The sequence below is a fragment of the Epinephelus moara genome, chromosome 18 (genome assembly GCF_006386435.1).
Source record: "Epinephelus moara isolate mb chromosome 18, YSFRI_EMoa_1.0, whole genome shotgun sequence".
Lineage (NCBI taxonomy): Eukaryota > Metazoa > Chordata > Actinopteri > Perciformes > Serranidae > Epinephelus > Epinephelus moara.
Genome location: NC_065523.1, coordinates 25748782 through 25775890, shown reverse-complemented (window position 1 = coordinate 25775890; position 27109 = coordinate 25748782). Strand labels below are relative to the sequence as shown.

The 27109-nt window shown below is 43.4% G+C and overlaps 3 protein-coding genes across 3 annotated transcripts; all 3 read right to left on the bottom strand.

Moving 5' to 3' along the window:
* Window positions 1–345: 345 nt before the first annotated feature.
* Window positions 346–7638, bottom strand: LOC126405095 (meteorin-like protein). Its single transcript, XM_050068643.1, has 4 exons — window positions 6785–7638; window positions 5897–6300; window positions 4588–4647; window positions 346–2786 (listed from the first exon to the last, which is right to left on the bottom strand). Exons 1-4 carry the CDS (start codon window positions 6868–6870, stop codon window positions 2449–2451), a joined length of 888 nt encoding a protein of 295 aa, XP_049924600.1. The 5' UTR covers window positions 6871–7638; the 3' UTR covers window positions 346–2448.
* Window positions 7639–9724: 2086 nt separating this feature from the next.
* On the bottom strand, window positions 9725–12571 carry cbx8a (chromobox homolog 8a (Pc class homolog, Drosophila)). Its single transcript, XM_050068642.1, has 5 exons — window positions 12296–12571; window positions 12128–12171; window positions 11669–11734; window positions 11181–11247; window positions 9725–10733 (listed from the first exon to the last, which is right to left on the bottom strand). Exons 1-5 carry the CDS (start codon window positions 12362–12364, stop codon window positions 9906–9908), a joined length of 1074 nt encoding a protein of 357 aa, XP_049924599.1. The 5' UTR covers window positions 12365–12571; the 3' UTR covers window positions 9725–9905.
* A 5911-nt stretch (window positions 12572–18482) lies between these two features.
* Window positions 18483–26693, bottom strand: cbx4 (chromobox homolog 4 (Pc class homolog, Drosophila)). Its single transcript, XM_050068634.1, has 5 exons — window positions 26344–26693; window positions 26200–26243; window positions 25479–25544; window positions 22753–22819; window positions 18483–21352 (listed from the first exon to the last, which is right to left on the bottom strand). Exons 1-5 carry the CDS (start codon window positions 26410–26412, stop codon window positions 19955–19957), a joined length of 1644 nt encoding a protein of 547 aa, XP_049924591.1. The 5' UTR covers window positions 26413–26693; the 3' UTR covers window positions 18483–19954.
* Window positions 26694–27109: the final 416 nt, after the last annotated feature.

Here is a 27109-nt window from a genome sequence, read left to right as displayed (position 1 = left end):
CACTTCATCAGGCACAGCTGTATGAACTGACCAGACCAGAATAAAAAAGAAATCTGCAAGTAACAATGTTGGAGTTCTTATTTTGTATTTCCATGTTGATGATAAAATAAATTCTACTGGCCACCATTTTGAAAACTGTTTATCAAATGTTCATTTTTGTTAACAGCCTGTGCTCGTGGTTAATGTGGAAATGTTTGATTTGATGCTAACTTCTCGCAAGCCTGACAGACTTATAAAGATATCGAGTCGTAAATACTAAAATATTTCAAGTGTTTGCTCTGACATAATAAAACATGGGGAAAATATGTGGAACCAAAATAAATGCCAAAAAAGTGAACACAGTGGAGGGTTTATTTTGCATTATAAAGACAATAATCCTTAAGTAAAAGGTAATGTATAGAGCACAACACATAAATAGACAAAACAAAGAGGATTTGAAACTTAAAGGTGCAATGTGTAATGACTGGCTACATACACCAAACTTAGTCCATAGTAGCAAGAAAACAGCCACATCAAATATATCGACACCATCCTGAATGTTTTTCGGTACAGTCTATGTTGTCATTAGTTGCACTGTCTGTGCATCGAGTGTCTCTCCAGTTTTCAACAGTGTTTGCCTAAAAACAATAGATTTTAGGTTTCAGACCTCAGACCTTGTATTGTTTGAGACTCTACATATGTTGGCTTTGATCAATGTCTGGACTGAGACAACAGTTAAAGATCAGAGACTTGAATGAGCTACGAATGGTAGCTAGCTTAGCTTGGCTGCACACTGGCCTGAAGTGGCTGACCTAACCACACCAGCATCAGGGACTCCTGACGTCAGATTGTCTGAAGTGAGACATATTCTTGCTCTTGCCTGAATAGTGAGTACAGACTTTGACCAAACAGGGGTGAGCCTGCTGGCCAGCTGGGCCTGGCTTGGTGGGCTGGGCTGTTCCTGGCGCCCAGCTGTGTTGATGTGGGTAGCAACTGTGAAATCTGTTTGTGCTTTCACTGTGCAGACACTGTTTGGTCGACCCATAGACTGTATATAAAGAATGACAACACCCCTCAAACCATCTCTGGGAAAAATCTATTCTACAGTACATGTACTTTGATTCTTTAGTTTCACCCACATCCCATCCACTACCATGGAGGCAGCGGGATCTATGACTTATACTGCAGCCAGCCACCAGGGGGCGATTGAAATGTTTTGGCTTCACTTTTAGGGAGTTGTCATGTTGTCCATCTCTATATAAGTCTATGGGTGGACCACATACACATTGCACTGAGCAAACAAAATGGGACCAAAGACGGCTTTTCCAATTATGAAGGAGGAAGTTAAGGATATAGAAAGATGGTTGAACTTTATGTTGGGAGAGATTGCAGGTATCTCAAAACAACAAAAACCTCTGCTGTGTTCCATTTACCTTGGAAGCTGGAGGTGGAAGCAGGGAATGACATCAAGATGTTGTTAACATACCAGTTGTAGCAGAGTAAACGGATTACGCTGCATTTTACACATAAGAACACCATGGCAACATGTCGACGATTAAATTTGGACCGTAAAGTGTGAATGACTGTTTTAATGAGACACAACGAAGACTACTGATGATGTGCAAATAGCCATCTTGGATTTTGAGAACTTCCAATTGAACTTCCCATCTGGGAACTTAAACATTCCACCTTCCCAGTGCAAATTGAACGCACCATAATACTGGACTTGACTTTTCTGTCCTCCCATATCGGACTGAGAGCAGACCGGATGCTACATTGCCTCATTATCGCCTCTCGAGATACAAGTGGTATTACAAGAGAGGAGAGGCTATGGCTAGCTGGTTAGCATGCTAATTTCACTGATATCTCTGCAACACAATAAAAGATGTTTTTGTGTTAACATCTAAACTATTACTTCTTCTTCTTAAAAATGTTAGTTCAGTTTTTGAATGTTTTAAACTAAAATTCTGGCTAAGTCTTACACATTGCACCTTTAAGCACAGATGAATCTGAATAAAAGTAACTTCACTCATACGTTTAAGCCTATTCACTTGGACAAACTGGGCATAATGAATGGCTGCGCTTCAGCCTTCCCTCCCACCTCAGTTCAGGGGGCAATTGTCACACAGAGCCAGTAAAGTGAACAACGGTTGATGTGGGGAGAAGCACAAAGAGAAAGCAGCAACCCAACCCCTTCTCAGTCTCCCAGGACTGAAGGCAGTGATGGGAGGGAGACAAAGGCCGGCCCTCTCTGAGCCTCAGTGCAGGAGGCCCTGCTGTTTGCCCCTGCTTTGCTCCTCAAAATGTGTTTTCTACCAGCAGTTTAATAGCTTCGTCCCTGCTGGTGATGCTGGATGCCACCTTGCTGGCACATGACAACATTACAGGGTCTCCCACAGTGCCAGGGGTGAGGAGGCCTGTGGATAAAGACTGTCCGGGCTCAGTATAGTGCTAAAACAACACACTTCCTCAGTCTAAAGGGAAGTCACAGGAATTCCGACGCGCTGCCCAGGCAGTCTGGTAGACGGACAGGAAGTCTTTGTATCGTGGGGCACACCCTAACCAAGCTTCCCCAAAGTGTTCTGACCCTGTGAAGAGAAACTCTCCGTCCCCAGGCTTCACGTGGCACTGCAGGAGCGTATGGATGTGTCCACGCCAAGACTGGACGGACCGAGGTGACCCAGGGGCAGCCGCTTGTTGCTCAAACACTCCACTGCGTTGCCAGTACACCCTCACAGCTGCCACCTCCACCAACGACGTCTGCCGTTCAGAGTTGTGGGTGACATTTTTGATGTAGCCTCGGACCACTGAAAGAAAAAAGAGCAGAATTATACCCATACCCTTCATGCATTAAGGGAAGCAAATGAAAAATCTGTGAATAACCAGTGTGCTTTGGGTGACGAAACTCCTTTAGCCAATCACACCTTCGCTGCTGAACTATTCCTTATCTTTAAATGAACATGGCAGGTTTGTGAGACTGAGGCACAGAAATGAAGACCTATTACTTCTGCTCTAAAGCACAGGTCTCTCCCATTCTGCAGCTCCCTCGACATCTGTTTGACCTCCTCTGTGCTACCAGCAGAGCTGCTGCCTCCTGGGCATTCACCAGATGATAGGATCAGCTTTTAATATTCATCTCAGGGGTGGAGGAAAAATTCAGACCATGCATTCAAAATCTTTTTTACTAAAAGTAACAGTACAAACGCATTCTCAGCACGGAAGAACATGTAAATAGGATATTATTGGATTATAGTGATGCAACATTAACATGTAAGCAAAATTTTATTTTTGTTGTTTGTCCAGGTGGAGTTAATTTTATCTACTACGCTGAATCACATTTTCTCAGATGGTCTTGCAGGAATACTTCACCCACAAAATGATCATTTGTATATCAATTACTGATCCCGTGCTACCTTAAATTCATGAAGAAAACGTTCTTTTTCTCGAATGCCTCCATTGTGAACGCAGAATCCAAAAACAGAGAAAATTCTTGACGTATTGAAGTCATAGAGGTTCATGTTTAACAACAGATATCAAAACATCCATTTACAAACTCACACAACTTCTGTAGTACAATCCAAGTATCATTTATCCAGTCGTACACTCAGTCCAAACACCTTATTATTTATGGGTGCAACATGTGACTTTGAGAGCACTAATATATCAGCAAACCACTATTTGCTATGTTAAGTTATCATGGAGTAATGTTTATGGCACTGTTAGCCGCCAGCTGCTGGCTTAGCCGCCTCTATGTTAAGAGCATATGCTCATATGCTCTAAATTTTGCATACAGCATGAACATTGCGCGTGCATTCCATTGAGCAGAGTTCAAATGTACATGCTTGCCTAGGTATGCTACTCATCCATGTGCGAGACTGTTTCAAATTGTTTTAAATAGTTACATTTTAGCAAAAATACAGGTGTTTTGGTCAGTACTGAGCACACAACTGAATAAATGAGGCTTGGATTATACTGCACAAGTTGTGAAAGAGTTTGTAAAGAGATGTTTTGGTACAGTTTTGCTGTTGCTAACTTCAGTTCACAAGGGATTCTCCCCAGTTGTGGATTTTTCATCCACTGTGGAGGCATTTTAAAAAAAGTTTTCTTCACAAATTCAACATTACACAAGGTAAGTAATTGAGATACAAATGATCATTCTTTTGGGTGAAGTATTTCTTTGTAAAATCTGCGGAGAAACTAGTGAGTGTAGCTGTCAAATAAATGTAGTAATATAAAAATTACAATATTTTACACAGCTTAAATAAATTTGCAAAAACATGTAACAGCTTAAATGTAACACAAGCACATGAATGCTTATACTGCGTAAAATACTCAAATGAATGTATCATATTAATTTCAAAAATTTAAATTTCTGCATAGTGATGCTCTTTTTGGTGCAGCTATTGCATCACACTTGACTACATCCACCATTTACAAGTCAGGTATCTCACAGTGTTTATCAGACCAAATCTCATTTATATTCTCCTTCATTTGTACTACTTCTTTACATTGCTTTATAGCTTCAGTATATCTCAGTGTGAATACACTCTGTTAGTGTGTTTTTACCGCAGATCTTTGGTTTGTAGTGTAAGATTGTTATGTACCCACCAAAGTCACTGTTGCAGATGGCCATGAGGAGTTCTGTATCATTGCAGGGTCGGCATGAAGCTGTGAGGAGACAAAATCAATTCAGAATATGACATTTTAAAAAAAGTCCTGCATCCAATCTGTCAATCATAACCACCCTCTCCCAATCCATGACCCAAAGCTCTATGACTGACACGGAGTGATAGATGGGTGTCATCTCTCCTCCCTACCACTCCACTGACCTAAAATCTGACACACATACCGACTCCATTCATCTCCCTCCTCACGTCAAAGAGTGAAGAAACCAGGGGCTCAATGAAGGAATGCTGCTCCTGTGTTTAAGTGCTCTGCCCACCACACCGCCTCCAGATCAAAAACCCTCACTAGTCTTGACCCCGCGTTTGACTTCTATTGTGTCCACCTAATTGAATGACCCCGTGCCAATGCAGGAGACCGCAGGAGTCAAACACTTCTGCCAGACTGGCAGTGCAGAGAAGATAAACCAGCAGCTGTCTATTATGGACACAGAATGACATCACCACATTGAGAACAGCCCGCACACATGGATAAATGCTAATAAACAGACATACACAATAAAAAGGCATTTGTGGAATCTGCAAAGTATTTGCAGTCTCAATTCAGGCCCCTTGGCCCGGTGCCCTTCAGCCGCCCTGTGGCCTGCTCCATCCTCGCTGCTTTGTCCCCACGATGGAAACCAGACAGCCAGACAAAACACACGACTGACCAGCAGCTGCATGCTCCAGTCAGCATGATTGGGGTCTGTAATTAAATAAGCGCTATTTTTTTCTGGGAATTAGGACTGGTAAGTCCCTCATACTCCATGACTGTTGGTGCAATACATGGGTTTTAAACTGTGTTTGAATTTTTAGTGCCACTTTCTAATAAGGCACCCTTTATAATGAGTTTGTAATAGGTTGTTAGCTTGTCTTAATACTTTATCAAACAGTTATTAACCATTAATAACACTTTGGGTTGCCAGGTTGTAAAAAAAAAAAAATCCCTTTTGTTAATATTTATCTTTTCAGTTTGGTGATAAGGCAGGTACAGGTGTTAGTGACCCATTAATAAATGCTTAATCAGTATGGATTATTTTGATTTATGATCTTCTGCAGGCCTTCTCCAGAAAGTACCAACCTGGCAACCCAAAGGATGGTCTTATTAATGGCTCATAGCTGCTCTATAAAGCTTTAGTTAATGATTTATAAACCATTAATAGTGCAGTTTGTTACATATAAAAGGGTCAAAATGTATAAATGCATCTATTTTGGACTGATCTTCATGAATCAAGAGTCACAGAGTAGCTACTCACTCTGAAGCCCGCTGTGGCCCATGGGTGCAGCACTCCGGTTCCCCAGCAGCTCGTATCTGAAGCCCATCGTGCGTCTGCTCCAGGCTCCATCACTCTGCGGGCTGGCCTGGAGGTAGATAGCGGGCCTGTGCGGACCGTCTGCCCGGAAACAGAACACCTGCTGCTCGGGCCTCGCGCCCTCCGTCACCAGCAGCTCCAGCTCCCCGGCCCGTTCAATGAACACGCTGGCTCCGCGGAAGGAGGGAGAGGGTTTGATGCAGACGGTGGTGCGCCGGGCGGAGGACAGGTTGGGCTCCAGGACCACCCGGAGAGCCTGGCCTGGATATATCCACCTCACCGAGCCTTCTGTGCAGCGCAGCCGCACCTGGAGGACAATGCGGGAGTCCACAGCAGCTGCAAAACCGCTGGATCCACGGGGGGAAAACGGGGAATTAAAAAGTGAATAATGTGCAATTAAAATTACTGCTATATGGCATGGATCACATTGTTACTAATGGCTTTATTAATCAGTTATAAGACACTAATTTTAGGTTTCTAGGCTATAGTTTATCCTTTCTATTTGGCAATAATACAGTTATAAAATCATTGATAAATGCTCATTCGTTTCTTGACATATAATAAGCATTAAATCTGCGGTTAATAAGCCATTTTAAAAGTAAGTAGGTTTTAACATTTTGTGTGTGTGTGTGTGTGTACAGATCGCCTGCAGCTCATCTCTGGAAATAAGTGGTCAAACGAATCACCAGTAACCCAAAAGTTGTTCTTATTAATGTCTTTTAACGGATCTATTAAGCATTGGAAGCACTGCCCTTTAAATTGGCAAGTGTTTTCCTAACATTTCTTTCTTTGAAACACAATAATCTTGCAGAAATTAGAGAAGTTCCTCACCTTCCAGTCCAGTTGCATAGATCAGCCGCACAGTGCCGCAACTGAAGACCCAGGATGCACATCAAAATGATCACATTTGGCAACATCTCACTCACATAAAGATAAAAATCCAGACAGAAGTGGACGGAAGTGCATGGCTGGAAAGTTTGTGCGCTATCGAGAGAACATGAGCTCTGCTGCACCGCGACTCTGACTCCTCAGCTTCACTAGATGCTCTCTCTGTCCCTCCCTCTCTCTCTGTCTCATTAGGACTGATCCAGTTGTTGGGGGACTGCTGGACTCTGCAGGTCTTTGTCTTTGCTCTCTAAAGAAGCAATCAGTTTGAAAGCCCTCAGCCATCTGTTAACAGCAGTGCGCCTTTCTGCACAATAATTCATCCACTTCAGAGAAGTTTCCCGCTGTTAATTATTTCACTTTTACACAAGTGCTCAGTAAGTTATACTTCTTATTTTATAGCTTACATTTATACAGGAAAACAGCAAAACTGAAATACAGCAGTTGAGTAAAAATGATAAAACTGTGAGTCCACCCATCCTCCTGAAGTCACCAAATCACGAGTCAAACTTTGTTCCCCTGCTGCGCTATAAGAGCAGTTAATCCAATCTGTATGCATGTCAAAAGTAGGCCAGCTGAAAAAAGAAATAAATAAATAAAGAGGGGGGGATATAGAAATGCCTGTGTTTCTGTGCTCGAGCTGCATCTAGTGGCGGGATGATGCACCGCACAATGCGCTCACACATCTGGAGGACAAAGTCCTGCTGCAGGCTTCCAGCAGGAGGAGGCTGTAACTCAACAGCCGCTAATATTGTTGATGAAAACAAACATTACCAGCTTTCACCAATGATTAATCCACTCGGGGTGAGTGGTTTCGCTTCATTTTTAACCTGTCCTGCAGGCTCTTTGTGCGAACATAACTTGGCACCGTTTCAAGGTCTTGCTGGTGGCGACATCTTGTGGAAGGTGAGGTCTGTGGAGCGGAACCATGCAGGCCGCTCTCAGGGCTCATGGTTCTCGAGGTATAGCTCGCATATAGGCCCTCGGGCAGCAGCATCAGATCAAAGGGTTGAGCTTCTTGATGGGTACGTCGTTGAGTAAATTACACTCACATGGAGAATTTGGCCAGATGTTGTCACAGCTGCAGGAAAAGCCTTCGCATGCTCAGATACTTTAAGAAGTTTGGAAGAATCTGTCACCACAACTTTGAAAAATCTACACGTCTAGTGGCCTAAAACATTTAAGGATGAATGCAGAATATGATTAAGTATTAAGATACATTTTAAACATGACGAAGTTGGCAATGCTGCAGTGCATTTTTAGGATATTTGCGTCAAAATGTATTTCAACAAAACTGCGCTTCTCCTCCACTTTTCATTAAACCACAACACCAAATCCAAATATTCGCCCACACGCATATTTAGACATTGCAAATAACCACTGGTGAGGCAGAAACCAGAAGCAGTGTCCTCACAGGAGTACCGAATGGTCAGATCGGGTCATGTGTCCCACAGAGACAAAGCAAAGTCAAATGAATGGAGGCTTTGTGCCGGAGAGAAGTGGCCTCTTATTGGCGCAGTGCAGCCTGGGTCCTGCGTGTACTGTACAGGCCTGATGGAGCAAGGTGATGCAAATTGTGTCCTGGTAGAAAACATGGACATTGATGGGGAAAATCACGGCCTCTGCATGATATTTTAGAATGACACAGCATTAAAAAAGGGGGAAATAAAACCATTAACCTCCGTTTACTGAGCCTGACACGGGGTCACCGTTTGGGAAACACTTTCTGCAGTCTGCGCACTGATGTTCTTAAGTTATCCTGTTTAAAACATTTATATTGTTTAAATTAAAACTGTCAGCTCACTTTTATAGACTCACTGTAGGCTTTAAGGCCTACCTCGCCCTCTGAGGTCTGTAATCTTACCAATGAACATCAGTGCCGGTGCTGATGATGGAACAAGAAGAATATACGCGCAAGTTTTAATCAGTAATCAGGTCCACCGAAGCTCCACAGCTTTAATGCATGTTTTCATTCTCATGATATATGCTTCATAACCTTTTCACTGCTGCTTACAAAAAAAGAAAGACAATCAAATAAATGTTAAAATAATTAACTGCAGTATTTCTCCAACTTGAGATCAGGCCCTCATTGCTTGAAGTGAACCGTCGAGGTCACAGAACCAAAGTTGCTGGAGTTTTAATGTCACAATTAAGCTCCTGGTACAAAATTCCACCAGAAGAAAAGCCTTTTCAAAATAAATCCAACATGAGCACATTTTATCTCTTGCATGTATTCAGCCCTGTTCCCAAAATTATTGTTGGAATAATTCATACACACAAAAACAGCAGGAATGATCAATTTCAGAGCCTGACCCCAGCAAAGAAACACTGCAAATCTTTTACAAGATCACTATTTTCTGCCATGTGAGCGGTTTTATATTAGAAATATAAAGGTGTCAACACTTTGTGAAACACGTGGCTAATTTATTTGGGTCGTCTAAATATGCTTGAGTTTAATTTTCCTGCAAAGCGATATTGCTAATTTAAAATGGGGCTGATTATTTCGATTATTTGACGTGATAATACTGCCAGCAAACATCCTTAATAATTAGTTAAAGAGTCAAAAATACTATACATAAAGCTTATTAGACAGAAGTGGCCTCTTGTTTAAAAAGTGACACACGTGAATGGAAATAATCTTCAAAACCCAGACTTAGTTTGGGTGGTTAAATGCACATAAATATGAGTTTGTAACTTCATAATGTTGTTTAATAAGGAGGAAGATGTCACAATGGATATCTGGGTGCGTTTTAGTGAAGTGGATATTGTGGGATTATTCCACAAAGGTCATGACAAGCTTGTTTATGATGACATGCTTTAACAGTTTGTAGTTAAAATAACACAACAAGATGTTAGCTGAGTGCAAAAAAAAAAACTCACAATGTCAATTTCATTTTTTATTTTCTCAGCAGCGTATTAAATATCTGTATGTACACGTTTGAAAGTTACATAGAAAAAATATAGTATTACAGTAGGCGTGTTAGTTAGTAGCTTGTTAAAGAATTATTTACGCATATATATATATATGTATATATATATATATATTTGCCTCCTCTGACCCACATACTCATCTTTTCTCTCTGAAAAAGCCTTTCTCCGTGCTGCTCTCTCTGATGGTGACTGTCAAGAAGTTCATGGTGACATCTGTAACGGTCACAGTGTCCAGATTGGTGAAACTGGGGGTCCAGGTCGAGGTTGGTCGCGTGGACTGCTCATGGATGGACTGTGTGGAGATGTCAGCAGGTTGCTCCCGGGCCGGACAGCACTCCTTCATGCGATGCCTCTGATGCTCTGCAGAGCTGCCAGGCCGAGGAATAGCCATCCTGCTCAAACATTTAGTCCTGTGTCCCCCGTGATCGCTTTTACGCACATCTGGGTTGAACGCGCAGCTGTAAGACAACCCCGCGTGTCTCTGCTCGCTGCTGTGTTTGGGTGTAATCGTGGTCTCCTCCTGAAACCTCCTGGTCAGCTGGATGAGGCTGTGATCTGACGTCTCCCCATGATGAAGCAAGCGTCGGGACATGCTGGACAAACCGTGTGACACCGGCTCCGCCAGTGACCTGCTCCGTTTGGTGTCCGGCTCTTCGTCATCTTTATCATAATGCAAATGCAGCTTCGGTTTGCGCCCTCTCTTTTTGGGGAACCGGGCGGCTTCATGGACTGTAAGAGCAGTTGATGGAGTCGGTCTGGGCCTCCTCTCTGGCTCCGGTGGTCGGACGTGGACGCTCTCCCCTCTGTTGACCGCGCTCGGGGGGAAGATGGTGGGAACCACGGTGCGTAAACCCTCCCGGGCCCTTGGTGTTATGATAGGCTCCGGGATGGGATAGGAAACCTGGATCCCTCTGGGAGCCTCTCTTCTAAATTCATACGTCTTTTCTTTGGCTTTGGCTTTGGCCTGAGGACAGAGCAAATAACGTTTACGAGAAGAAATGAACATCTGAAGTCTCCTGAGGAAATTTAAAGGTTTAAGAGAAGCAGCTGCAGATCTGTTTGGTTACACTGGGCGTTCGAGGCCTCGTCCAGAAGCTGCTTGGCTTCTTTTAAAGAATGCATGCCAATACATAAAACTATAACACTTCATATAATATAATATATTAAGGATGCGTAAAATGTGTAGACACTGTACCCAACTTAACTTCATGAAAACCATTTGGGTGAATGACAGATTTTCTGTTGGGCTGCAGCTGTCATTCCACTAGTTTGTGAGTCACGCTCCAACAGTTTCAAAATTAACACGGCTGTAGTTTTCATATCGAGGAAATTACTCATCAGCTGTATCGCCTCGGAAAGGCGGCGAGATCAAATGAAATACGGAGAAATGCGCATCAAATGATTCACCAACCTTTAAGAGAAATGTCTCGGGTTTGGGTCCCCTCTTCTTCGGACCGAACAGCTCCCTTTCGCGCTCCCTGACGAATGAAAATCATTAAACGATTCATCACAACACATTAACGAATATATTTTTATTTGGGCTCTAATTAAATCGGAAAATCTAATTTGCCAAGCAAATGACAAACTCTGCAGATGGAGTGAGTTTTACTTGTTTCAATGCACTTTTTTTGATTGGAAGTAAGTTAAATTAGAATGAAAAACGTGTCAGAATAAAGCAGATAAGCTGTTTGGGATGAGAAAATGGCTTCACACATTGCAACTATCTAAAGTGGAAGCTGGATGAGCTCGCTCCACTGACACTTATTATCACTTTCTTTCTGAAAATATACGATTAAAGGGTTCAAATGTGGGCTTAGTGTGTTATTTAAATGGACATGTTTGTGGCACAGAATGCGCGGCGGAGCAGAGAGGCCTACTGCTGCGCTGTCAAACCCTCACCTCTCCTCGAAGGCAGCAAAGAGCCGTGCGTCCAGAATGTTTTCCTCCGGCTCCCAGGTGCTGTACCTGCGTCCAAACAACGAAGAGGAGAGATGTTTGTTACCACACGTTGGGCGGATCACATGTCAACGCGCACACACGCGGTTGAATACTTTTTTTTAATCAAAGCGATCTCGCTGCGTGAGCTGCAATTACAGACTACGTAGCGGACAGTGACGCATGGTGAACCCAGCCATTTGCTAAAGCTAGTTTAATAGATCCTGGCGGGCTGAAGCTCGGACATTTACAACACCATGACAGGAGCCACCACACGTACAGACTGCACTACGGCACAAACACAGCAGATGATATGATTAAAAAAACATCCACAAGCTGAATAAACGATAATGTGAGGTGGTGCAGTTGTGCGAGCGGCCAGGATGGAGCGCTGTCCTTCACAGCCTCGGCTACAATACTCACTTCTGAGACCAGCCCTTCCATTTCACGAGATATTCCCAGCGACCCTGCAAAACAGATCCGTAATACATTCAGGTTATCATTGGGTTGCCTGTAGGCGCAGCACAAACAAATGGTTGCGTAATAGGTGTGGAGACACAGCCTGTGGGCCACAGAAAAAGCAGCGAATACCCGTCTGATTCGCCGTTTAATGATGGACTCGGCTGCGAAGACGCTCTCACCAACAGCCGAGAGCTCCATGATTCACCATGCACCTCGTTTATTTCTGTCTCTTTTATTATTTTTGGCTTCCCCGTGTCCTCTTCGGGTTGTTTAATTCCGCACATCCCATAATACGCAATCTGGGGAGGACGTCATCACGTCTTTTTCTGTTGCCAGGCACCGCAGTCGGTAGGACGGATCGCGGTGGAGCACATTGGCTCGGTTGTTGCTACGTGCTCCGGGTTTCTGAGTGAAGGGGAGGAGCCCCGCTGCTCTGGCTGCTGTACAGGAATGTCTGGCACAGTGGGACAAGCAGAGTCAGAGGCTCCCGGAGCGGATCCACGGACCCCCTGAGGTCCCTGAGGGGGTCCTAAAAATCCAAACAAAAAGGAGAAAAATAATAATTTCACTTGCATGTAAAAACATTTAAAGAAATAAATTAAAAAATAAATAAATAAGTGAGAGAGAGTAATGGGTGGTTCAATAAAAGATGCCATCCTCACGCACAACACATTCACACAAAACACCTGCAAATATTATATGTAAAATCATTAATAATTAAAAAGAATAATAAATTAAAATCCTCAAAAATTAAAATCCCTGCATACATTTTTTTTTACCAGTTTAGCAAATGGGTACATTAATGTTTCAATATCTGCCCCACTCCAGGTAAAAACTTTCACCCTCAGACACACTTTGGTTATCATTAGTTTACAGGTGCGTGACTGATTATTTCAAATAATTTGTTCAATAAAAAATGCGACAACACATTTTCTTTATCAATTCCAGCTTTTCAGGTGCTGAATATTAAGAGAAAATATTACACGAGCAACAATATAAAGCAATACCGTGCGTAATTGGACTTTTGCGCATTGAGATTTACGCACTGTCGGTGAGGCAGCACAACTATAGCGCACAAAGATTTATTGGATGCAGAATGGAGAGCGATTAAAAAACAAAAAATCATTTAATTCGGTCGGTTTTTAATGATCATGCAGAGGCTACATATTTTGTTCAATCTATTGCCCGTCAGCACCAAATGGAAGTCGGGTTATTTAGACTATTTATGATATAATTTTTATAAGAGGAACCAGGCTACATGAAAACCACACAATGGTCAAAACGACCGCTTTCATGTCGATTTCTTCACCTACAAACAAGCAGAATATCCACAGCCTTTATATCTACATCAGCTTTTATTCTGAGCTAATAAATGACATTATTTAAGTCTTGGGTGACTTTTGAATTTCGGAAAGTATTGAGCCAAGGTGTTACTTTATTTAGTAAAGTAGACCCCACCCAGCAGGGCAGGGTGTGATTTACCTGCAAAGTTAAAGTTTGGCTAAATTTAAATTATGTTATTAACCCGGATGAACTATCTTTGGTTTGCGTAAAACAAAAAACTATATTTCTGTAATCAGTGGAGGAATGTGTTGTGCATCTTTAGACAATAAAAATGCCTCAATTAATTAAATTTAATATTCTTTTTCCCCCTTGCATAAATATGACCATGATGGCCTGTTGGGTCCAAGAATTTGTTTTTTGGTTACTCCTCCATGACGACAGTGTTAATTTTATTATTAGAGTTTGGAAACATAATATAATAATTATTATTATTATGTTTTTTGATTTATGTTTGTGGGTGTCACAAATAAAACGAAGCACTTATAATTTGATTAAAAATAAAATGTTTTTCTGCAGTCAGTAGAAATTTATTACTATTATAATTATAATAATTATTACTACATTTTTTGCCTTTTTTGTAATATACTGAACAAATATCATGGTGGTAATAAAAAACATTTACTCGGAATATTACTCACATAATTGAGTGACAAACATGGACAAAAAAATGACTGAATACATAACTGTGACTTAATTTTGTGTAGGCCTCAGGTGTCATTTTCTACATCCATCAGCCTTTCATTTTAAATGATGATGAAAATTAAAAAAATAATAAATGTGGGACCAAAGCTTGGATACATTTTGTCAAGAGAAACATGAGCTTATCTTAATCTCGCCAAAGCCTCCAGGCCACACACATCCGCCTTTTAACTGAACTGAACGGAAGGTCAAATAGAAAACACGTTGAAAAATAATTTAATTAATTAAAAATGCTGTAAACACAATAAAGCATGGGCGCAAGACTGGATCATGTTCAGATTTTCTACTTCAATTTTCTTCCTCTTTTCCCCCTTAGTGTGATTAAAATGGATGCCAACATATATGTGCAGCCTGTGCAGGCCTGTGACTGCTGATTTATTTAATGAATAAAGCAGATATAAAGTCCCCGCATCAGTTATCTTGTCTACCTCCAAAGCTTTTTGTTGATGCTGCCACTAACTGTGTGTGGGCCACACATTTCCGCTGACTGACAACACATTATTTGGCCACTGTGGCGGTTTTTAAAGTGGTTGCAGCTTTAAGGTGACAGTAAAACAGAAATCCTCACAGTTATTTCACACGCATTCACCACTGATTATTAGTATTAATGGGAAATATTGCATACAAATGTGCTTGTCTCCATTTTTGTCTTGATCTGCGCGCTTCATTGTGTTTTATAAACCATGAAATCCCGATTTAATATCTACAGTAAATGACATCCATGAAAGTAAAAAGGCTGTCTCTTAATTAATTCTAATTATTTGTGATGTGATTGGATGTGGGATCGTGTCCTGCAGATGTGTGAAATGAAATGGCAACATCAGCAGGAAGGCGGTGTGTCCGTCTCCACCGTCGATCACGTTAAAGACACTGGATGATATATTTGCTGCTATCTGTTTAAATTCTCCCCGCTGTGGAGCAGACAAAGGCGGGCGCGCCGCGGACAAAAGATGCGTTGTGGCTGCCGTCGAAATATGAACCACCATTTTGATAGTCATAGCCTGTAGACCGACATTTCCTGTCGGTGCTATAATGGCTATAGCCTGCACGGTTTGTGTTCAGAGAGAAAGGCGGCTTGGTGCGTGCAGAGACGCAGGCAGCCTCGCGCACACTGCTGCGCTGCTGCGGTTCTCCATATTTGGCTGTGAGTCGATGAAAAGTGAGTCTGCGGGAGCCGCAATGGCGACAGCCGTACATGAATAAACAGTGCTGGCTCTGTGAGAACATTATTGGCTCTCTGGTTTCTGGGCAACTGCTGCACACAGCTCGCTGTTCACTGTTCTACTTTACCGGGCGACATTTTCTACTGAAGGTGGCTCTCACATTAAGAAGAAAAAAAAAACCACAAGCAAGAAACTGTGAAGCGGTGTGGCTCAAACCTGCAGCTTTGCCACATTTCAGCGCATGCTTTGAATTAGAAAGCATCCTTTACAGCAGCCTGATACACCACAGAGTCATGCAGCTCTCATTTCTCACACTATTTTAGATTTTTAGGTTGCATCTATTTGTGTTTAACAGCTCTGTCTGGATGAAAATGAAACACCAACTGATGCTTTTGTTCCATCTCGTATGTATTCTAAAAGAAAACACAGGGAATCCCCTAATTAATGCAAGCCCCTTTCAATCTTTTATTCTCAAATATTACCTCTGTATTTAGATCTATTAAATTTTCTGAGCAACAGGCCTCCACCGGGTCACACACTGGGCTTTAAATTATCCAAACGATCCTGCTGCTGACATGATCCTGTGAGGCTGCCGCACTGTGCGGGGATGAAACCGACACTGAGCAGGCTGCTGCTGCTGCTGGGTACGATGATAAAGGGGGAATGTGAAACATCACACTTGGTCTATAAATATGTTGCCCCCTGCTCAACGATGTTTCAGTTTCCTACGGATGCATGACTGACTCACACAGTTGGTTCAAAGCCATGAAAGGCCTATATAGATACCCTTCACACACATACACACGCAGAGAGAGACCTGTGAGCTGTCTGTGTATGTGTATGTGTGTGTGTGTGTGTGTGTGTGTGCGTTCGTGGGTTTTGAAATCCCGCTCATATCATTTGATTTCTGTTGAGAAAACGCGCGTCTTTCACGTCTTTGGTTGCCAGTTTTAGACCGTCCCGTCTGGGCCGGTTTGGACTAATCGATTGATCGTCATATTTTTGCCCTTTTTAGACTTCAGGAGCTCACACAGCCCAAATAACACCCGAAATACATTCTTAATTTGTTAATTAATGGATTCATTCCCATGATAAAGAGGCCAAAGTCGGCGATATTTGAATTCTTAGTTAATTAACTCTTAATTTCCCACCTTGGCTGGTTATCTTAATTTCCAACATATCTCAGAGAGGGAGAGGGAATTAAAAGTCTGTTTTTATGAGTGACATGAGGTTAGGACAAATATAAAGTTGAGGTAATTATTGTGAAAACTCCATGAGATCCACGTAGCTGACAGATCTGTAAAGGTGCCGGATGGTGTTGCCTTCAGTGCTGGCCTTCAAGATATGAAAATATTTTCTTACTTTGGCTCAACGTGGATTTTACGCACATGTAACCCAGAAAACCACAGAGGCAATCTCTGCGAGAAATGACACTTAACTGGCAACAAAATGAAGATAACAGGGAAGAGTTCAGGGGGGGTTTATTCATTTTTAAAAATAGGTGGAAATGCTGGAAACTATGGCAACATTCGTTTCACTACAATCCATCTGAGCGGACATAGAAAGAGCTCCAGTTTCTGTCTTGTTTTTCCTTTTAAAGGTTTCTGTTTGTGTCACATTCTTTGATAGGCAACTCCCATGAATAAAGCACACACACACACACACACACACACACACACACACACACACACACTCACACACATTCCTCCAAGAGTTAACCTTTTTACAAGCTTGAGATTCCAGTAGAACAACAACAATTTCTGCTCACATTTTCACATCAGTCCAGGCGTACAGGCCCTTAAATGATCCTCCTTAAGTCAAATCAGTTTTATTTACACAGCCCAGTATCACAGATCACAAATTTACCTCCATTTTGTGCAGCACACAACACCCTCTGTCCTTAGACCACCGCTTAGGATAAGGAGAATCTCCCCAAACACCCCTGTAATAAGGAAAAAATGGAGGAAGTGTCAGAGAGATCAGCTGAGGAGAGCTCCCTCTCCCTGGACAGACGGATGAGCAATACATGTTGTGTGTGTAAATAGCCAATATAATATAATTACAATGCAGGCAATACTTACAAGACAGGGACAGAGAGATCTGCAGCATTTGGAAATGTCATGCAAAGTCAGCATGAGGCCTTTTTGACAAGTCACAGCAGGAGCAAAACAGGTGTAAATAATATATATATGATAGCTATATTCAATTAAGCTGCTTTGATTTCAGGATCTTTGCATGCTGGCTCACTATCAATGTCACTGGTGCACTTGAGAACAGAGCCATCGTCAGTGTTATTAGCAACACCTGTGTTTTTCCTGCTTTGACATGTCAAAATGTCTGCTGTGAGAAAAGCCTATTAAAGTCCATTCATTAAGGCTGACATGTGCACACGTGTATCCGAAGTTTGCATGTCTATCTGTGCCTCTGTAGGCCTGAACTCGCCTCTAAATTTCACTGTATGATAACAGTGTAGGGAGAACTGCTGTGTCATGGTGACACAGGCCTTTTTACGAGGCAACACAGCCATTTATAGCAACTTACCCAATGATCTGGAAATGCCACGAAGCCCAGTGCAGACACATCATATTTAAATGTCATATAACCGATGCTCTTCACTGCTACATTGTGTTGGGACGGCACACACACGCTTACAAGCCACGTGACGGCCAAATACTTGCTCCACATGACGCCTTTCTTCTTGATAAAATCTAAGAATTGCATAACAGCCTTCCCTGCAGTTATGTTGTGTGTTTACATTCCTGCTCGGAGTCGAGCTGCAGTAGAAAAATAATGCAGGGGTAAAGTTTTAATAATACAAGCGGCTGGTGCTGTTATGCAATACAGAGGGCCCTTTGTGCAGGATCGTTTGTGATTATGCAACGTGATCTGTTTTTCTATTCATGGTTCACAACTAAGTAAGTGTTTCTAGTGTTTATTGTTCTGTTCTTTCTCCATATGAGCAGAAAGGCTTCATAACAACTGCGGGGCTAGAACAATCGTACATAAATCTTCCACTGGAACGCTAGAAACAACTGTGAAAAGACTGCCAATAGAACGTTCAATATATCCACACACCAACCAAACCCACCACATATCAATGCAACAACATATCAGAGGTCATTTCTCTTTCTTTATTGTGGAACATACCATCCAATAAGCTGTGCCAACAACAATGAGTCAGCCAACTCGTGGTAGAACATACTTTATATCAATCATTTTGATTTTGAACCAAGTGCGAGACAGAATGAACAAACAAAGTCAGAGATGGAGCAGACAAAATATCTTCCTAACTGTTCAGTGGAATCACGTGCAGCTTCGGATGCAGATAGCATCTTTGTAGTTGTTTTTGAACAACAAATCAAACGTCAATAAATATGCTTCATTTTTACTATCATTTCAGCATTCTCACTGGTTTTGCATTAAACGTGCGTAGAAGGCAATTTAGACTCAAATGTAGGGGACATCCAACAGCTTTGACATTTGATTTATCAGCAGCATTATCAAAACAGCTTGCACTCATTGGATCGCATGTAACAGTATAAAAAGGCAGCCTCGCCACTCACATTAAATCCGTGTAACATACTCATTAATGGAAGCTTTGTCTAAAGCAAATAGTAGTACAATGTGTTTTTCAGATCATGTGATGAGCTTCAAAAGCAAAATGAGATGATTATCGCTAATCTGTGCAACATTAGGAGGCTCCTAATGAGACTAGCATCATGTACTTTTAAAGTAACTCCAGCAGAATGAGAGCTCAACAATAAGATAATAAATTATGGTATGAATCCTTATGTCTTCTTAACGGTAAATGATCTTTGAGATGTCACATTTTATTCCCTAAATGTTTGCAAAAGCTGAAATGTGCAATTCTCTGACAAAAACCAGACAAAGGAAGAAAAGCGCAGGACATTTCTTAAAGGTTTTGACACAGCCGAGTGTGCCTCACGCTGTGTTTGCACTGTACGCAGACACACCTGCTTTTTAAATTTGGATGTCACGGCTAATCACGTTTTCTTAAGCAACCCACAAACAAAACATGTAATTACGTATGCCAAGTCAATTTGAGCACACCTGTGTGGAGTAAAAAGTGAAATAAGACTTTCTCCTCTCCTCATGACACAAACCGATGTATGAAAATGTAATTAAGTGCTTTCAATTGATCTTCGATCACCATATATTCAACAACATCCTCTCTACCTTCTATCAGGACCAAAATAAGTGATATTATTCATACAAAATATGTATAAACCTTCATACATCTCAGGTTATAAGTTTGGTACAGGTATGAAACAACAGCAAAAGTATCCCATCAAGCGCCATATGACAAATAAACAGCTTTTTTTTTTTTTTTTTTTAAAGTGGAACACATCCACCCGAATGCATTCGCTCAAATCCTCGAGGGCACTTTCTTGGCTATGACGTCACATTGGAGTTACAGTATAAAACATTATAAGAAACATATTGAATTTGAATGATAAATTATAAATTTCCACATATACAAAATTCTGATGTTTTTACATATGCACATATTCACAGGATTCATCCAATCGGTCACCGGTAGTCCCATTTTACAAACAGTCTCTCAAAAAGACACATATTCCTTGAAGGTGACGGTGAGACTGTTTGTCGTGATGTCAGTGATTATGATATTTCCCATAAAAGGGGAGATTTTTTTAACAGGTGCTTCTTTTGATTTCTCTGCAGGTGTCTGAGTGTCTTCTACGACGGGAGGCGTGTTTGTGACGGCAGGCTCGGGCTCTATTTCCGGCTCCACCTGCTTCTTAGTCTTTGGGCAGCTGAGATCCATCGGCTCCTCCTGGCTGCCAGAGTCCATAACCTCATATGTACATGTGCTGCTGTGGCGTGGTCCACTGCAGTGGAGGTCCATAGGTTTGTCCTGAGGTGGTGTGACCACAGTGCTGGGGATGCTGAAGCTTCTACAAGTCAGGTAGGTTTTAGAGGCGCTCCTGTCCTCCATGGGACCTGACAGCTTTCGCTTGCGGTCGTTGGGGAAAGAAGGGATCCTGATCTGGTCGACAGATGTAGGGGTCGGGATGTTGGTGTCAACAGCCCAGGATGTCAAGGGCGAGCTAGCGGTTAACTGAAGGGGTAGATCATCTGGTAAATCAGCCTGACCACGAGCAACTTCAGTGTTGTATTCCTCTGCTGTGCTTGGTGATGGTTTGGAGAAATGTCTGTCCTTTTGGGAACACTTTATAGGATGCTCGGCGGCAGGGGGGGAGCTGCCGTTACAGAGCTCTTTGGGGATACCGTTCTCCGGGTGCTCCACCATTTTGGTCGTGTGCGCTGGATTGTTCTCTGACGGTTTGGTGTTCTGGGGTTTCACTTCGCCCGAAGATTCCCCGTGTTTACCCTTTGCTCCGTGAACCTTGTTGCTGTCCATATATTTGCTCATGACTATAACAATACGTCCGTTCTTGTTTTTGTTCTTGATTATCTTCATTTTGCTGCTAATAGCACTAGGTAGGGTTGCGTCTTTAGGGTTGGGTTTAAGGGCATGTTCGCTCTCAGCGTCTTTAACAGCCGGTTTCCTCACCTCCACTGCCAACTCTTTGACTTTGCTCAAGCAGCCTGTGTCTTTGTCCCGAACCCATTTCTGCTGCAGAGCCAGCGGTAAGTTCCAGCCAGGATTTGTCGGTTTACTGGCCGTCTCCTGAACTTTGACCACCTCCTTGAGCCTGGAAGCCTGTGCGTCGTACATATTGGGGTCAGGCTCGTAGTGGTGGTGCTTCTTGCTGTTGAGCTGGTAGATGAACTTCTTCTTGCCGTTGGCTGGCTGGTCAGCGGGGACCTCCTGGCTGCTGGGCTGGTACTGGTGGTGCTTCTTGCTGTTGAGCTGGTACTGTTGAGGCTGGGGACGCTGGAATGGGACGGGATCGGACTTGAGGCTGGCCTCTGCATCCTGAGATGATTCCTCGAAACCTGCAGGTATACTGGATCTTCTGGCAAATGAGGGCACCTTGATGAAAGAGACAAAACAACAGCTTTAACATTTCAACTGTTTTCATCAAAATCTTACTGTCAAGACCAAAATATAATGATGATTGGAATTCTGGGATGTCTTAAAAATGATAAATAAAAATTAGACCACTTTAGTATTGCACTTGTCGGGAGGCTGACAAGAGATAAAAATCAATGCAACAGAGGCTGACATATCCTGATTTTTAGTCACTAGTGCATATCATGTTCCGTAACGCTAGATACTACATTTCCCACAATGCTTTCCACTTGCGTCGATGTCTTTTAACCCTCCCTGTCTGCAAATGCCATTGTCTGTCAAACTCCTTCCCCCATTTTGTTATGCAGAGTTTTATGTTACAAATACGTGATCTCAAGCCCAAGATTAGATCACCCTGATGACATCACTATGACATCATCAGGGTTATTTTCTCCTCCAGAGCCAGAGGGGTCATTATGCAACTGCTTTCACAAACTGAGCATGACGAACAGACTGACCTTTATGAGTAAAGTTGCTGTAGTGCCCCTTTAAAAGGAGCTACAGCTAAAATATGCGAGCCCACACACATTAAAGTTTACAGGAAGCTGAAGCCTATCGGAAATTAAAACGGACCATCCAATCAGTGCTCAGCTTACGACCATCCTCCTACCATCTTTTGCCCTCCCCCCTCCTCCTGTACAGGCTGACCCCTCGGGCCGTCAGAGGGGCACTGCAGCGGAACGCTCAAGACGCTTTGGCTGTGACCTCAGGTCAGAGAAGTGCCACCAGACATGTCACGCTTTATCCCTGATTGCTGGCCACGTGTGACTCTGGCAGAGTGGTATGCCTCTTACGGAGTGACACTGCATAGCAATCAGCTCAGAGTCTCTCAAAATATATAATCACATTTGGCTCAGAATACGCTCCTGTAAAGGCCCGAGCTAAGATAGTCAGAGCACGTCACGAGTGCTGCTTTCAGCCATCTATTTTTGCAAACAGGGAAATGAAAGAAAACATTCTGACGAAACAGATTTCCTTGGTGCAAAAAGACCCTACAATAACATGCTCTGTTTAAAACTGTGTTTTGCACATGAAGCTATTTAGCATAAAGAAATAATGAACATGCAGATAAAACGAGTGCACTCAAGCGGCGCTTGCGTAACCTCGGGCAGTAAATCCGGTTTCATGATGAGTGTGCAGGCAAATCCAGCTGTAGAACCCCATCCTCTCTTTGCCTCTTACTCCATCTCTATCAAAGAAATCTATTAATAACCACGACCATAATGACTGCAGCTCTAAAACACCTGACAGGCCTCTTCCCCTTTTAGGCCTCTCGCAGAGTAAAACCTACACAAAGGCTAAAGCAGCATTTGAACAGAAACTATGTGTGATGACTAGTCGATGACGAAGAGGATAATTACCTGGAGTAAAAGATGTTTTGGTTTCGGCCCCCGTTTGCGATATCCCATCAGCTGCTCCTGCCTCTCTCTGTGAAAACAAAAGATAATTACATTTCCTTGCACCATGTTTACCTTCTACATACAACATCTCATCTGACTGACAGTGTTTCACCTTTCTGCATTAAAAATCTAATTACATCACATGGAAAATTACAGGTTTGACATTTGGAGTGTTCGTTCATTTTCTTCCACCTATTCAAGGTCAAAAGTGGAATTTAGATTTGGAGGACTAATGAATGCCCACATGTGACCTGCTGCAAAGCGTTATGGTCCTTATTTGCATAGCTCTCCATGGTAATCGGCCCATTCCATATTCTCATTATCCCGGAGAAATTCAATTAAGGCTACAGCGGGGAAAATCTCTCCTTGTCTTTCAAACATCCTCCCTCCTGCAGCACGCCCTTCCTTCTACATTCAATCTCTAATTAGGGTCATGAGGTAGGGATGAAATGGGATAAATACAACATTGTGGAGTACTTCTGGGATACATGCTGCTGTTCAAAGCATGCAAACCGAAACGTCTTGTGCAACACAACGCCTCCACCCTGAAAATGTACGGTGATGAATATCTGACTAATAACAAGCATATCTTGGAAATGTTTTTATAAAGGGAGGAGAGAGTGAAACGTGGTACTGTTGTACTGACTACATCAAGCACTGGGCCTGTCTGTGAAATATTGCTGCCTGATATAAACCTTGACTCATCATTGGCTCATAAATAACCAGCGGTGGGTGAAGGCCGGCAGCACTCAGGCTTCACCAGGCATGCGTGAGCCCGGCCTATTGTTGGCCTCTTGCTACAGATGTTCAAACTATCAGAGCTGCCAGAAAATTGCCACAATAAACAGTCTACATTTTAATGCTATAATGTCTGTGTGATTTTCAAACAGCGTCCAACGGGGTGACCCCTATTCACAGAAGATTTGGCAATTACAGCCTCCCTTGTCGGATCCCCTCCCCCATCCTCTGGGAGCAGAGAGGAATCCACACACACGGCGCAGAGGCAGCACTCCATGACCATCAGCACAGAGCCACACACACACACACAGGCGGGCGGGCAGGCTGCGGGGGAATATGAGAGCGGTACACTGGAAACGCTGGAGAGCACTGCGTGTCAATTAGCCTTTTCAGAAATGCGAATTCCTTTCCCCAGCCATCGTGTCTTTACCCAGTCCCACGAGCAGCCTGGTGGCCTACAGAGAGAGTGTATCTCGCAGGCCTCATGGGTCCAGCAACCCAGACGAGATGTTGCTGTGCACGTGCCACCGGGCTAAACTGACAGCAGCATTAGTATTCATTAACATCTCAACCTCTGACGGACATCGATGTGTTTCTGATTAACTCACAGGCCTCTACTAAACCTATGTCTGCACCAAAGCAGATCGACCATTTATGCACCCAAGGTGAGATACTCTGTTTCCACAACATTACACAGCAAAGTACAGATGTTAGGTGCATGTGATGCCTCAAAACTACGGCGACCTCTATAAACACATTCTGCACATGTGCGCAGAATCTGTAGGTGACGGGACAAGATATTGGTATCTGAAATGTTCTGCTTTCCGTTTGTAGTCCGAGTAGTGTTTACTGATTACGTTTGAGCGCGAGGCAGAATGGACTAGCCAAACTGCAATCTGGCTGTTTTTAAAATGCATCTGCAATAATATGAAGATATCTGTTTATATAGGTTGACCGAGGTGTACAGAGGAGGAAGTCTTGGCCCAGACATCCATAGACTACACCGGATCAGGCCGAACAAGAGGCGCACATTTGGGGGAGTTTGGGGGAGTGTCCTCTGCCAGCACATTTTGAGCATCAAACACTTAATTTCCTGCATTCTGGTGAGATTTAATGCACCAGCTTGTGCCTTTTCTGCATCAATCTATGGTATAAATGTCTTTAATTTTGTCAAATAAAAGTCCTCTATCACTTTGTTGTTTTTACTGGGTGAGACAGATGGACATGTTCTACATATTGAGGGGGATGTGACCCCTGCAACCCCCCGAGATGGGGAGGAAAACACTATCTAGCATCAGCCTGCAGAGGTAGAGGCAGATCTCTGACTGCTAATAGTGATGAGAATCCCATCAGGCAGCAGCTTGGCCTCCTCATGTGAAACCACAACAAACTGCTGCGCTTGCGTCTTGCACCCTGAATGAAAACAGCCAGGCTCTGGAGTGCAGCTGCTAATTCAGCACCTGTCCTGCTAAGGCTTTACAAAGCAACCGGTAAAATGTGATGCTTGTATGATTATATCAATATTTGTAGTCTGATCCACATTCCTTTCCCATTTTCATCGGTCCATCGTGCACCATCTGGCAAAAAAAGGCAGCTATGCCTGTTGTCTTTGTGAAATTGGGTCATGGCAGGCATGGAGGCCTCTGATTCCTGACGCAAAATCACGTAATCAGATGATAATTTGTTACAATTTACGTCTACATCCATGCATATTTCCGCGTGTCCGATCCTCCCATTAGTATGATTTAGGAATTCTCACTACCACATCCCCTGCCTTTTCCCCAGGAGACAGTCCTGTGGGGGGGAGGAGGAGGAGGAGGAGGGGGGGAGGAGGAGGAGGGGGAGATCAGTGCTAGAGTTACTGGAGCGCCCCTCCTCCCATGCCCATATATGGTCATGGCTGAACTGGAGGCTGCTGCGGCCTCGTCCGAAGTCCACATCTCTCTCACCTGTGTTGAAACGCGACGAGGAGCCGCGGGTCAAGGATGTTTTCCTCTGGTTCCCATGTGTTGTATCTGCAGAGAGGAGAGGGCAACTGTCAGAGAGCTGTCACGTGCAGACTTCCTTTTTCTAACTGACACACAGGCCTCAGCCTCTGACCGTCACACACACACACACACACACACACATTCCCACATCTTCATTTACAGTGCAGCCAGTGAGGAGTGGACAGGTAAAGCAGGGCCTACTGTCACAAGGTGTTTCTGCACATTTGTTTACTTGAATATAAATTTGCAACATCTATCAGCCACATTCCCGCTACAGCAAAACAACCATGGGGACACGCAACTGCACAGCCAACATGTCACACACAAACTGTGTGTATGTGCTCTCCAAACAGTCCTCCAGCACCAACATACAGTCGGCCATTTTAGCACCACTGTCTCGTAATTTCGCTGGCAGAGCAGAAATAATTAAAACGGGATTACATGGCTGTGCCTACCCCCTTCCCTCGCATAAATTAGTGAAGGCATCCGCGGATACACTGAAACACATACCGACCGCGCTCTCCCAGCGTACACACACACACGCACTCAGCCACAAACAACCACACACACTGTGCGCGCACGCCCTTGATGAATGGCATTTATTAAGTAACAACACTTGATTTTGTTGCAAAAATGCCATGCAAGGGTTAATTGTTGAAGCTTATGTTGCATTAGGACTTACTTGGGAGACCAGCCTCGCCACTTGACCAGGTACTCGATCTTGCCCTGTGATGGTGGAGAAGGAAAAATTTGGTGAAGCTCTTGTCACAAACGCAATATCTCACCGTCCCGAGCGCGTTCTGCAAACATGCCCTCTCTCTGTTACCTTGCGGATGCGCTTCTTTTCGATGCCCTCCACCGCAAAGACGTGCTCTCCGGCGGCGGGGAGCTCCATTCTCGCCTGGATCTGAACGCAGGGGACGGGGGGGAGTAGGTGAAATGTTGGCAACGCACCGTCGATGTGCCTTCCGCTCGGTGCGTGCTGTGCGCGCTTGGTAGTTTTCCAGTTGTATCCAAATCCAACTGTATTCCCTCCACCTCTCCTCCTCGCTCTCGCTCGCTCGCTCGCTCTCTCTCTCTCTCTCTCTCGCGCGCTCCCTCCTTTGCACACTCCACAGTCCTGGCTATGAGCATACAGATATTCACAGTAGTGCGGCTGCGAGCAGCTCTTTTCGTGCAATAGCTTCGGCTCGTTGCATGACGTCAGGAGAGGAGGGGGAGGTGGAGACCTTGCACAGAGGTTGGGGTTTATCCCGTGCGTGCTGGACTGCGGGAGGGATATCTGGAAATTGAAATCAATCACTACCTCACTGTCACAGCATGTGTGCATAAAATCCACTCGTGCAGCTTTATTGTTTATTTCGATAGCAAAGCTCATGGGAACCCCTCCTCCTACAGCTAATGTACCATCCACATGTGGAAAAAAACACTTTGAGTGGTTGAGTTTTACATATGCTGTGTGGGTGTAAATTAATAGTAATAGATCCCTATGCTGCCATTAAAATTCATATAACTGAACACAGAAATAAGAGAAACTGCTTTAGGCGCTTTGATGCTGCAGAGCTGCACCTGAGGGAGCTGAAATGACCAAT

Coding starts and splice junctions, on each gene's coding strand:
- cbx4 (XM_050068634.1), bottom strand. CDS start 26,412: ATGGAGCTCCCCGCCGCCGGAGAGCACGTCTTTGCGGTGGAGGGCATC. Junction 26,244..26,343: donor AAAAGAAGCGCATCCGCAAG/GTAACAGAGAGA, acceptor CCACCATCACAG/GGCAAGATCGAGTACCTGGT. Junction 22,820..25,478: donor CTCGTCGCGTTTCAACACAG/GTGAGAGAGATG, acceptor TTGTTTTCACAG/AGAGAGGCAGGAGCAGCTGA.
- LOC126405095 (XM_050068643.1), bottom strand. CDS start 6,870: ATGTTGCCAAATGTGATCATTTTGATGTGCATCCTGGGTCTTCAGTTG. Junction 6,301..6,784: donor CTATGCAACTGGACTGGAAG/GTGAGGAACTTC, acceptor CCGTGGATCCAG/CGGTTTTGCAGCTGCTGTGG. Junction 2,787..4,587: donor CATCTGCAACAGTGACTTTG/GTGGGTACATAA, acceptor TTTTTCTTTCAG/TGGTCCGAGGCTACATCAAA.
- cbx8a (XM_050068642.1), bottom strand. CDS start 12,364: ATGGAGCTCTCGGCTGTTGGTGAGAGCGTCTTCGCAGCCGAGTCCATC. Junction 11,735..12,127: donor TGGAAGGGCTGGTCTCAGAA/GTGAGTATTGTA, acceptor GTTTGGACGCAG/GTACAGCACCTGGGAGCCGG. Junction 11,248..11,668: donor TTTGCTGCCTTCGAGGAGAG/GTGAGGGTTTGA, acceptor TTCATTCGTCAG/GGAGCGCGAAAGGGAGCTGT.